This window comes from Syzygium oleosum, unplaced genomic scaffold, assembly GCF_021117445.2.
Source record: "Syzygium oleosum isolate NSW1041296 unplaced genomic scaffold, Sole_v2.1 Sole_v2.57, whole genome shotgun sequence".
Lineage (NCBI taxonomy): Eukaryota > Viridiplantae > Streptophyta > Magnoliopsida > Myrtales > Myrtaceae > Syzygium > Syzygium oleosum.
The window spans coordinates 1,148,936-1,162,077 of NW_026607541.1; the positions used below are offsets into that span (position 1 = coordinate 1,148,936).

The 13,142-nt window shown below is 39.4% G+C and overlaps 1 protein-coding gene across 1 annotated transcript; it reads left to right on the forward strand.

Annotated features, from left to right (window-relative positions):
* Positions 1-3,462: 3,462 nt before the first annotated feature.
* On the forward strand, positions 3,463-5,479 carry LOC130136994 (cytochrome P450 71AU50-like). Its single transcript, XM_056307674.1, has 2 exons — positions 3,463-4,389; positions 4,690-5,479. Exons 1-2 carry the CDS (start codon positions 3,508-3,510, stop codon positions 5,308-5,310), a joined length of 1,503 nt encoding a protein of 500 aa, XP_056163649.1. The 5' UTR covers positions 3,463-3,507; the 3' UTR covers positions 5,311-5,479.
* Positions 5,480-13,142: the final 7,663 nt, after the last annotated feature.

Genomic DNA, 13,142 nt, shown 5'->3' on the forward strand with positions numbered 1-13,142 from the left:
TCATTTACATCGCTTTTGTTTAGTGAGACTTGAATATGAAATCGAGAATAACACAAAGGAATAGATTTGAGGGAACAAAGCCATGGACTGCTCCCACACGTGGCCGATGTACTTGAGCGTGCACCCCTCCACAAGGCCGTTGTATTCGCACTTGCCGAACTGGAGTTTCGGCGGGAATCACACTGTGGCCGTTCCAAGGCTGCGGTTGGGAGTCCATTGTGGCGGAGATAATCGCCTTCGCGGCAGACCTAGCAATTGCATTAGCGCTAACCATTGGATCACACCTCAAGTGAAACTCCCTATGGACTAATAACAAGAAACAGAGCGTTGGGATCAAAATCAAGGAATCAAAATCGAACTCTGTTAACCAACAGAAACTTTAGTTCGAAAAAAAGCACCATAAAAAGTAATGATTTTTACGGATAACAATTGAAGATAATCCAAATTCTCAAAACTCGCTTGTCGCGCAGGAAAATCCACAATCTGTCTTATCTATCTTTGCATCTCCCCAATATCAGCTCTCTTCATCTGTATTGCTGATCATGTGAGGCAAACCAAGCGTCGACATACATCTCAGAGGAAGGAGACATAGTGGGGAGAGAGAGAGAGAGTGAGCGAGGGACAAAGTCAAATCAGAGAGAGTCGTTCTGAACTCGTTTGCCATTTTTTCCCCAAATTGACAAATTGGGGCTAAATTAGGGCATAGAAGCAAATTGAGCACATCATGTTCTTCTTCACGCTGCAACCCAAGACGAGAGGATAGTTATTGATGTCCTCGATCGTTAGCCCCAATTTGTGAAGAAAATCAATTCCCTCCTTCATGACCTCGATCGTGACCGGAAGCTTTAGCCCTTTGAGGACAATCCCAATCCCATGAAGCAACTCATAAACCCTAGCACAATCTCCATCCTCTCGCTCTTCATCTCTGCCAAGTTGGGACGATTGTACAGGGACAAGGAGGAGTCCCTATCCATCCGGCCCGATCGGACCCTGTTCAGCATCTCTGCGGCCGCATCGTCTGGCCTGGAGGACGAATTTATCTTCAAGACGAAGGTCACGAACTGCGAGATTTGCAAGATTCGGCGATCGTAGCATCACCGCAAAGGGTTGTTTGATCACCATGAGAACTTGAATGAGAGAGAGAGAGAGAGAAGAGATAGAGAGAGTGCGGCGTCGTTTTATGATTAAAGCTACCCATCGTCCACATGGACTTTCCTTTTTTAATGGAAAAGCCACCTAGGCATTAAAATTTAATTAAAAGAGCCACATATTAATTTTGACCGGAATATTTTACCATTGACACTTAAGTGATTCGGCAAAATATTTTTGCACTAAAATGAGCGCCGTACATAATTTTTTACATTTCTAGTGTTCTTAACGAGCAAGATTTACTATGCTTCAAATACTTCTAATTAATTCTCTCGGGTGAAATCCCCGAGGAAGAGCTTCAATTGGCTGAAGGACAAATTCAGGAACTCCCTCTGTATGCACATCAACCACGACCTCACTCGCCGTAAACTTCCAAGCTTGACACGCACAAAAGACAAACCCTTGATATATTTATATATATCACAGCCAGAGAAGTCCATGAGCAAGTGGAATCAGGTACTAAAGTCCAAATTTAGGACTTTCCTTTCTTTTTTTTTTTTATCAATTATCATTCCTTGGCCGACACTCACTTCAATCAAGAGCATATTTCCGGGTCCCGCAAGTTATCGAAGCTCGACGTGGATATCAAAAAATCAAGTCAATGCTTATCTATAATAGTTCAACTTGAGTAGGGTTTCAATTACGGACTCGAGACATATTTTATTAAGAGTGCGCATGAATATCATTCTGTGCTCGGAAACTATTTCTGAACAGAAATGATTTTTTTTATTCTGTACCCGAAAATAATTTTTGAACATTTGAAGGCGTTTGATAAACTGTCCAAAATTTCTATTCCTAGAGTAGAAAAGAACAGAAATGCGTTTGGTAACTACACAAAATTTCTTTTTATTAATAATATTTTAATAATATTTTGAATTGTTTAATTTTTTTTTTCTTTCTACACATTTTCTTCTTTGGCCATGGCCGGTCAGCGGCGCGACCGGCCACACCCGAGGCCGGCGAGGGCGTCACGGCCCTCGCCGGCCGCCGCGAGGCAAGGTTCCCCCTTCGGCGAGGGCGAGGTGGACCCTCGCCGCCCGGGCGAGGTAGATCGCCGTCGGTCATGGCGAGTTCGGCCTCGCCAAGATCGAGCGAGGCCGAGCATCGCCGTGGGTCGCGAAGGCGAGGCTCGACCTCGCCCGGATCCGGCGAGGCCGAGCCTCGCCGTTGCCACCCACGGCGAAGGTCGGCCCGCCGTGGGTCGCGACGGTGAGGCTCGGCCTCGCCAGATCCGGGCGAGCCGACCGGCCGTCGCGACCACGGCAAGGCTCGCCTCGCCAGATCCGGGCGAGGCCGAGCCTCGCCGTCGCGACCCACGGCGAGGCTCGACCTCGCCCATCCGGGCGAGGCCGACCTCTCCATGACCGACGGCGAGCCGCCTCGCCTAGGCGGCGAGGGTCCGACCCTCGCCCTCGCCGGCAAGGGGGACCCTCGCCTCCGCCGGTGGCGGCGAGGGCCGTGGACGCCTGCCGCGCTGGGGGCGTGGTCGGTCGCCGGCGACCGGCCACAACCCAGGAAAGAGCAACACAAAGAAGAAAAGGAAAAAAAGAAAAAAAGAAAAAGAAAAAAAACTCGATTCTCAAAATGCGGAAACAAGAAGCAACTTTTTTTTACTTCCCTGTTTCTCTTCCAAAATCAAGTTTCGGACACAAATTTTTGCAAAAATGTGCCCGGGAACAAAAAGTTTACCAAACGCATTTCTGTTCCCAAACTATTTCTGGGAACAAAAGAACAGAAATTTTCACTGTTTGGCACGTTACCAAACGGCCCTAAATAAAATATCTAGGGTTGGCTAAGTAATCCATTGCTGAGTTTGAATGCGATAAAATGGGTCCCGTGTTTAAATCATTTTTTACCGATTAAGATGAATATTCATTTCCAGATGCATTCGGAGTGGGAGGTTTGCACGCGTTTTAGGAGATTAAACGCATTTATTTTAGTTATGTAAATTGTAAGTTTCCTAAAAACTATAAACGTAAAACGAAAAGAAATTCCCAACCTCGAAGACTCACTTCCTTGTGTTTCTTCCCCCATTTCAAAATCACTAGCTTCTTCCATCTTTCACGTCTCTCTCGTTTCAGAAAATAAAACATTAAATGCGCTTATTTTAATCATTTGATTGACAAAATCAATCCTCGTCGTGAGAAAAGATGTTATTTTATGGTATTGAAATATTCTTCACTATTATTTAATTAATATATACTGTATGATATTTCTTCTGATTCAAGATGAAGGGCCCACTAAAAAACAATGGGTAACAAATTTTGCACATCTCCCTGTCACATCTTCATCTATATATGCAATGAAATTATCCCCACCCCCATCTTCGCTCCTCTCCCTTTCAAATAACCTCCTCCAATGGCTTGGATATGGATAACACTCACCCTCGCATTGATTGCTCATCTCTTATTGCGAGCTTTGCTATGGAAAACACAGAGCAAGAAGAGATTGCCTCCTGGTCCAAGAGGGTTCCCGATTCTTGGAAACCTCCATCTGTTAGGACAAAACCCTCACCATGATCTTCACAAATTAGCTCAAAAATATGGACCCCTCATGCACTTGCGCCTTGGGCTCGTGCCCGTGATCGTTGTCTCGTCACCCCAAGTGGCCGAGCAATTCCTCAAGACCCATGATCTTGTTTTTGCGAGCCGGCCACCTCATGAGGCCTCGAAGTACATCTCTTACGAGCAAAGGAGCTTGGCGTTCGCGCCGTATGGCCCGTATTGGAGGAATATCAGAAAAATGTGCACTTTGGAGCTCCTTAGCAATGCAAAAATCAATTCCTTCAAGTCCATGAGAAGAGAGGAGGTTGGTTTGCTTGTGAATTTTCTCAAAGACGCGTCTCAAGACTGCACGACCATCGACTTGAGCGCGAATATCTCGTCGCTAAGCGCCGATATGAGTTGTCGGATGGTCTTCGGGAAGAAGTACATGGACAGGGAGTTTGACGAGAGAGGGTTCAAGGCCGTTATTCAAGAAGGGATGGTGTTGGGCGCTACACTGAACATCGGTGACTATGTTCCTTATTTAGCATCATTTGATCTCCAGGGGTTGACGAAACGCATGAAAGCCGTGAGCAAAGTGTTCGATGCCTTCTTTGAGAAGATTATTGACGAGCACGTGAAGTCTAAGAAAGACGAAGGAGAGAGCAAAGATTTTGTGGATGTCATGTTGGGTTTCATGGGATTGAACGAGGGAGAGTACCATATCGACAGGCCCCATATCAAAGCCATAATTCTGGTAATTAATCAATTTTTTTAGCTAGATTAATAATCTCTGTGACCTTATTACTGTTCAATTATCTAAGCATACGTCGGAGTGGAAAATTTATTGGAACAAGGATCCCGCTAGTTGAGGATCTCAGATTAGTAGTTAGGTATCAAATTTGATTCAAAAGATAATCCATAAATTATTAGCAGAGATTTTAGTATATGGACCATCATACTCGAACATATGAAAAGATCTGTAATTTCACATCAATGACCAACTCTATTGTAAATATGCTTGATAAGTGCAATATCGATATGTTTCTCCATGCAGGACATGTTGTCGGGTTCGATGGACACTTCAGCGACAGCAATAGAGTGGGCAATGGCCGAACTTATAAAGCATCCTAGTTCAATGAAAAAGCTCCAAGAAGAACTAGAGAAAGTCGTGGGACTGAATAGAGCAGTGGAGGAATCAGATGTAGAGGGCTTGGACTACTTAGACATGGTCATCAAGGAGACCTTAAGGCTTCACCCGGTGGCTCCACTTTTGCTTCCCCACGAGGCGACCGAGGACTGCATAGTGAACGGCTTCCACATACCCTACAAGTCGAGGGTCATTGTGAATGTGTGGTCCATCGGAAGGGACCCAAAAGTGTGGACCACTCACAATCCAGAAGAGTTTGTGCCTGAAAGATTCTTAGGGTCGAGCGTGGACGTTAAGGGGCGTGATTTTCAGCTCCTGCCATTTGGGGCAGGCCGCCGAGGGTGCCCTGGGATGCAACTCGGGTTGACCGTGGTGCGGTTCGTGCTTGCGCAACTCGTACACTGCTTTGACTGGGACCTTCCTAGCGGCATGTTGCCGAGTGAGCTTGACATGACCGAGGAGTTCGGGCTCACTACTCCTAGAGCCAAGCATATGGTGGTCACACCTAAGTACCGTTTGAGTGAGTAAAAGAGAGTTAACTTTTTAATGGATGATTCAGTTCCCCAAAATAAGTCTTGTGGTGTTAGTTTTAATACCAAATGGATGGCATACTGATTTGTAATGCAGTGTTAGCTTGATTTTCAAGGTCTTATTTTCCTCTGAATGAAATTTGAATAAAGCATTGTGTTGTGTTTGATGTCTCTGAAGAACCAATTTGAATCGAATGTTGAAAGGAAGCAAAAAGGTCAAGATGTTCGGGGGTCCGGAGGACCATTAGTAGATGCCCATGTATGAGACATCCGGGGGAAGGCTGTGACCAACAGGTTGGGCTTCCGGCCACTGCATGAGAACGCCTCTTCACTAGGGGTGTGGGGCGTGCAACGAAAATCACCCGGACCGGACTGGACCGGACCGGCCGATTTTAGGCAGTTCCAGGGAGCGCCGATCCGGTTTCATAAAATTGGAACCGATGATTTTTGGTCTAGTTCCCGATTTCACGGGAAACCGTACCAAAACTTTTTATGGAACCAATGATTTTCGATCCATTTCCCGATTTTCGATCCATTTCCCGAGTCCACAAGAAACCATACCAATAATTTTTTAAAATTTTAATTTTAATTTTCAAAAATTTCAAAAATAATCATTTGAACTTTTAATTATTAAGAATTTTCTCAATGTTGTTATGATGCAAACATTCAGCCAAAAGACGGACAAAAAACTGATTCGGCGCATGGCTTGGCTTTTATGCACAACCCCTCTTACAGTCACTATGTGCCCGTTCGATGTGGGACTATGAATAAAAGCCAAGCCATGCGCCTGCAATGGATGCCTTTCTCGGCCTTTTGGCTAAGATGAGGGGTAGAAATTGTGTTTTTGTTTTTGGTCGAAGAAATTGTTAAGTGTGACATGCTTACACAATTTTTAAAGCTTTTGTGGGTAAAGAGCAAAGGCTTGATTTTGAAGGAGGGAAAACATTCAAATGAAATGTGACTTGGTTCTTCAAATTCGGTGCATCACCATAATCTTTCACTGGTTCCATTGGATTGCCTAGGAACCAGACCGATTGGTCTGGTCTGATCCCATGATCTGTCAGTCCGATTCTCGATTCAAGAAATGGGAACTGGTCCTATGGGTTCGGTTCCTCGGATTGGATCGGGAACCGATTACCTCTACTCTTTCACTATTGTAGGGTGCTGAGCGCCTGACTTGCATGGCTGGACCTTGGACCTGGCTATGCTGGCATCGCTGTCTTTCCATGTTTCGCATCTTAAACTTATTATTAACCTGATTTATACTATCACCAAAAGAGCTGTACATGGAAACAATTATATACATAAGCAAGAAATCTTTTCTATTTTTCAAGAAAGTAATAAGAGAAGGATATCAAAAAGTTTCTAAGGCCTAAGAGTCTTGTGGAGTGTAGGAGACAGTCCCTTTGAAATGCCGCGAAAAAGGCCGTTTGTTGTGAGATGGCATATCTATCTCAGTTAACCATTGGTTTATACCATAGTCCCCTCATGAAATCAAAGCCAGCTTCATCTAAATTGCGCTAAGATTATACCTCTATGTTTTGTAATGTGTTAGTACTAAGAGGAAGATCAAATTCCATCATGATCGAACCTATAGAAAATACTACACATGTATGTGTTGATGCCCCTATAACCTTAGACTCCCCAATTCCGTTCATAAATATAATTCCTAAAGGACCGATTACCTTTATGAGGTTTCTTACCCCAACGAAGATAAAAAGATCTCCACTACTCAATTCCCACTTGTAAATCCATATTCTGACTTGGCTTAGCTTGCTTCTTTTTCTCCCATCAAGTTTACCAGTAAACTCATCCAACAAACTCCTAAGTAATAAAAATAAATGCTAAAGAAAATGAGATGGAATTAATAATAGACTTTTGATTTGTTTTTGGCAATTATATTCTAAATCTGACATGCGATTCCTATTTCATGATATGCAAGAAAAAGATGTTTAACACATGAAGGTACATGGGGTAATTCGGGAATTAATTCACTTTATAACTTAAAACCGAGCATGGACCCCATCGAATAAACCATGATTGGCCATCCACCGAAACTCTCAGCATGCAAATCCGCGACTGACGGCCGATCACAATTTACTTCACAGGCTAGAGAGTAATCACAGAACCTAATCGAGGTCTTGTTCACCCCGTACCATGCTTGGGTTTGATATCGCACTAATATTTTAAATCTGAAACTAAATGATGCGTGTGTAGTGTGGGCGATGCATCTTGAGTGGAGAGGGATAGATTACGATCACCACCAAAAAATAAATTTGTTCTGTGTGTCTTCAGTAATTTTTTTATGTCTGTTCAATGATGACTATCATACCCGTGGTGGTACTCACGTGTCTGAAAGTATCTCGGGTACCTCGTTATTTAAAAAGAACGAGGTCAACAATTAATTTACCAGCATTATGGATTTGATATGGGGCCTGCCAATATGGTACTGGCCATCAACTTGACTTCTTGTTGCCCACGTTCATGCTGTTCTTTAGCAGCCATAATCGACTTCTCTTTGACGACTTGTTCAACCTACGATCGTTTTCTTGCTCTCCATGCAAGTCTTCAACTTGCAGCCACCGCCATTCTCAACAATTCTAGACAATCTTTAACAAATTTTATTTTGACGTCAATTTGGACTCTTCAACTTTTAACTTGTTCTTCAAGATTTTCCAATCTTAATTCTTTGAATTGTCTTCTTCGATCTTAGACAGTAGCTGGAGATAGGGCGATCAATTCCCGATCCGATCCGGTCCCACTTAGGAACCGGGAATCGAACTAGGAAGACTAACTCCCCGTTTCTGGAATTGGGAACTGAACCACCCGATCCAGACCAACCGGTCCAGTCTGATTTACAGGCAGTCCAACGGAACCTGTTGAGAAGCAAAGGCATCTGATCAAACGGCATTAAAGAGCGTTTCAAAGGGTCCTTGGCTTTTTTGAGTTTTGACTCACTGCTTTGACTCGATCAGAGGGCAACGAACAGCTCGATCCTTCCCTGAATAAAATAGAAAAGAGAAAATTATCCTTTAATGCAGTAAGGAGTCAACTCCTGTAAAAAAAAAAATCTTCCTGTCTGTGAAAAGCATATCATCACATGCATTGATGATAGTCTGACGGGGAAATAGCACATAATTTTTATTGGTTCTAGTAATAATTTCGAGTTGGCTTTGCTCAATAATTATGTATGTTTAAATGGTCTGGTCAGGGCGGTTCGTTCGATCTGATTCCCACTCTAGAATCGGGAAATCGGACAAGCACTCTTGAGAACTGCCTAGAACCGGCCGGTCCAGGCAATTCTTGTTGCACACCCCTTGCTTGAGAAGGGTGGATAATTCATGAAAATGGATCACAATTTCCAAATGGAACTAAGAATTGGGAATCCCACATGCATTGATGATAGTCTGACGGGGAAATAGCACATAATTTTTATTGGTTCTAGTAATAATTTCGAGTTGGCTTTGCTCAATAATTATGTATGTTTAAATGGTCTGGTCAGGGCGGTTCGTTCGATCTGATTCCCACTCTAGAATCGGGAAATCGGACAAGCACTCTTGAGAACTGCCTAGAACCGGCCGGTCCAGGCAATTCTTGTTGCACACCCCTTGCTTGAGAAGGGTGGATAATTCATGAAAATGGATCACAATTTCCAAATGGAACTAAGAATTGGGAATCCTCTTGGACCAGGTGGCAATTTCTTCTTTGTGCTCTGTTAATTTCTTCCATAGCAAAGTTCCACGAAGAGATGGATGAGCAAAGCGATGAGGAGTATTATCCATGTCCAAGCCATCGGAGGTGGTTCTTCAGCAAGTGGAGTGGAAGAGGGGCGACGGATTTTTCGTTCGATATGTAGATAAAGATGCGAGCAGAAGATTGACCTGTGGCTAAAGATGGACATAATTTATTGCTACCTAAGGACAAAAATTATTGATATGTAGGGTTGGCCCATTTCCGTAATTGTCAACCTTATCTTGTCACTATCACTTATTTTGGTCGAAATTATCACTAAGATAAGATATTATATAGCAATTGGCCTAATACCCAAAAAAAATCTCAAATTTTAGTTTTTGTCTCAATTTTATCTTTTGTTTCATAAAAAACCTCTAACTTTAGGTCATATTCTAATTCTACCCTAAACTTTTTTTTTTGTCCCATAAAAACCCTCAACTTTAGGTCCAGTCCCAATTCTACCATAAATTTTTTTGTCTTATAAAAAACCTCAACTTTAGATCCAGTAACAATTTTACCCTAAACTTTTTTTTATCTCATAATAAAATCTCAACTTTAGGTCCAATTTCAATTTCACTTTAATTTTTTATCTCATAAAAGATCACAAACTTTTATTTGAGTCTCAAATTCGCTCTCCATTAACCCTCTAGCAAAATCGTCCTTAGGGATTTTGCGCTCATCGATCTCTCGTGCTTGGGAATATTCCATCTCTAGCAGTCGGAGAGCACTTGGGAAGCTCCAACAACTTGTGCTTGAGAGTTTTCCATCTCTTGATTGTTAATGAGAAATTTTGGACGGAGGGTTAATGGGGGTAGATTTAGTAAAAGTTTATGATTTTTTATGAGATTGTAAAAATTTTAGGGTAAAATTGGATTGGACAGTAAAATTGGGACAAAACCTAAAGTTTGGAGTTTTTCATAGGACAAAAAAAAGTTTAAGATAAAATTTGGACATGACCTAAAGTTGAAGGTTTTTTATGGGACAAAAAAAAGTTTATGGTAGAATTGTAACTGTACCTAAAGTTGGAAGTTTTTTACGAGACAAAAGGTAAAACTGGGACAAAAGTTAAAGTTGGAGATTTTTTAGGGTATTAGGTTTATTGAAAGCTATCGTAGTAATTTTTGTATTTCTCACTTTCTCTAATTCCCCATTATCTCCTTTACTTTCCTTTTATTTTCACCAACTACCCATGCATTCCCGTACTTTCTTGTATATATGTGTGTAAATGTATTTTTTTGTGCGATAATTTATTTATTATTGTAGTTTATATTAACAAATAATCACTTAAACAACGTGATTATTAGTTTTATCTTTTAGATTGGGAAATAGCTATAATTTTGACGTTGTATGTTTAAAAAATACCACTCATATTTGAGTGAGGGAAACGATGACAACACATAACTGTACAGTCTTAACTAAGGTAGCGAATGATAACCATTCTGTTCCAGAATGAGTTCTTGAAACAGAAATAGATTTTTCTATTTCTGGTTCCAGGATGAGTTTCTGAGAAAAGAAACCCGTTTGATAACGACCAAAAATTTCTATTTCTGGAACAGAAACCCGTTTGATAACAGCACAAAATTTCTATTTCCTGAAACAAAAACCCGTTTGATAAACAACACAAAATTCTATTTCCAGGAACAAAAATCCATTTTTTTAGAAATGGAATAAAAATAATTAGAAAATCCAAAAAATTCCTAAAAATCTCAAAAAATTTTAAAAAAATCCAAAAAAAATTGAAAAATTCTAGAAAAATTCATCACAATTTCCAAAAAATAAAAAAATTCAGATTTTTGGAAAATAGGAAATTTGTTGAATTTTTTCAAAAAAAATCAAAAAAATCAAAAATTTCAAAACTTCATAGAATGGCTTAAAATACCTGTGGCCACCCACTTTTAGTGAAATTTAAATTTTTTAAGGTGCCCAAAAAAATTCAAAAACTCAAAAATTTCAAAACTTCACAGAATAGCTTAGAATACCTGTGGCCACCCACTTTGAGTGAAATTTTAATTTTTTGAGGTGAAAAAAAAAGCAAAAAATCAAAAATTTCAAAACTTCACAGAATGACTTAGAATATCTTTGGCCACCCATTTTGAGTGAAATTTTAATTTTTTTAGGTGCCAAAAAAAAAATCAAAACATAAAAAAATCAAAAATTTTAAAACTTCACAGAATGACTTAGAATGCCTCTAGCCACCCACTTTGAGTGAAATTTAATTTTTTTAGGTGCCCAAATGGTATTTTTGATTTTTTTGATTTTTTAATTTTTTTTTCAGCACCTAAAGAAAATTAAATTTCAATCAAAGTGGATGGCCACATATATTCTAAGCCATTATGTGAAGTTTTGAAAATTTTGATTTTTTGCTTTTTTTTTCTTTTTTTCTGCACCTAAAAAAGATAAAATTTCATTCAAAGTTGGCGGCCACAGGTATTCTAAGCCATTCTGTGAAGTTTTGAAATTTTTGCTTTTTTGCTTATTTTTATTTTTTTTCGGCACCTAAAAAAATTAAATTTCGCTCAAAGTGGGTGACCACAGGTATTCTAAGCAATTCTGTGAATTTTTAAAATTTTTTATTATTTTATTTTTTTCGGCACCTAAAAAAATTTAAATTTTGCTCAAAGTGGATGACCACAGGTATTCTAAGCTATTCTGTGAAGTTTTAAAATTTTTACTTTTTTTTATTTTTTAGGCAACTAAAAAAAAATAAAATTTCGCTCAAAGTGGGTGGCCACAGGTATTTTAAGCCATTCTGTGAAGTTTTGAAATTTTTTCTTTTTTGCTTATTTTTATTTTTTTTGGCATCTAAAAAAAGTTAAATTTTGCTCAAAGTGGGTGGCCACAGGTATTCTAATCCATTCTGTGAAGTTTTGAATTTTTTTTATTTTTTTCGGCACCTAAAAAAATTTAAATTTCGCTCATAGTGAATGGCCACAGGTATTCTAAGCCATTTTGTGAAGTTCTGAAATTTTTTATTTTTTGCTTTTTTAATTTTTTTCGGCACCTAAAAAAATTAAATTTCGCTCAAATTGGGTGGCCACAGGTATTCTAAGACATTCTGTGAAGTTTTTAAATTTTAGATTTTTTGATTATTTTTTATTTTTTTTGGCATCTAAAAAAAATTAAATTTCGCTCAAAGTGGGTGACCATAGGTATTTTAAGCCATTTTGTGAAATTTTGAAATTTTTGATTTTTTAAATTTTTTTCGGCACCTAAAAAAATTTAAATTTCGCTCAAAGTGGGTAGCCACAGATTCTAAACCATTCTGTGAAGTTTTGAAATTTTTGATTTTTTGCTTTTTTTTCCCACCTCAAAGATCGTGACTTCCAGATGAACATGTGTTTTGAAGAAAGAGTTCTCTCAGAAATGATTCTCATTTTTGGTCTAGAAATAGAAAACCTACTTTTTTTTGTTCTGATTTCTGGTTCAGAATCGGTTCTGGAACAAAAAGTTGTTCCAGAAATAGAAAAATGGAATTGCGTTACCAAACGGGTTTCTGGTCCAAAGCTATTTCTGGGAACAGAAAATCAGTTCTGGACAGAACCAGAATGGTTATTAAGCGCTACCTAAAACTAATTTTCTTAACATATTAGTTAAATATTAAGTGTTTGCAAATGAAATTGAATAATACAATAATTACTAATAATGGTCAAATAAAAATATTTCTTAAATTTAGCAGTTTCTTATTTTGTAACAGAGTTTTGGTGTAGTAATTAGAAAAAAAAAGTTTGCATGTAAAGATTGGGATAGAATATGAAGATGGAAGGGAGAGAAAAAAACAAGGCCGACCAAGCCTAATTTAGCCACTAGAAATGGTCGCAAAGCTTTGGTCGCTAATGACTAAACTTCTACTGTCATCTGAGAAAGTAGAGAAAAAAGTAATTTGATGGATCAAATCAAAGGGATTTTTTGGATAACAAAGAAAGGTTGGTAAGTCAAAAAATTGCTACTTTATATTTTTCACATCTTTAATTAGTTGGGGGCGTTTTCGTTTCCCATCTCATTTTGATTCCAACTATACAGTTTCATATTTCATTTTTAACCGCAGGGGAGGATTTCGCTTGTGATGTTTCAAATTTCAATCTCAAATATGAAAAAAAA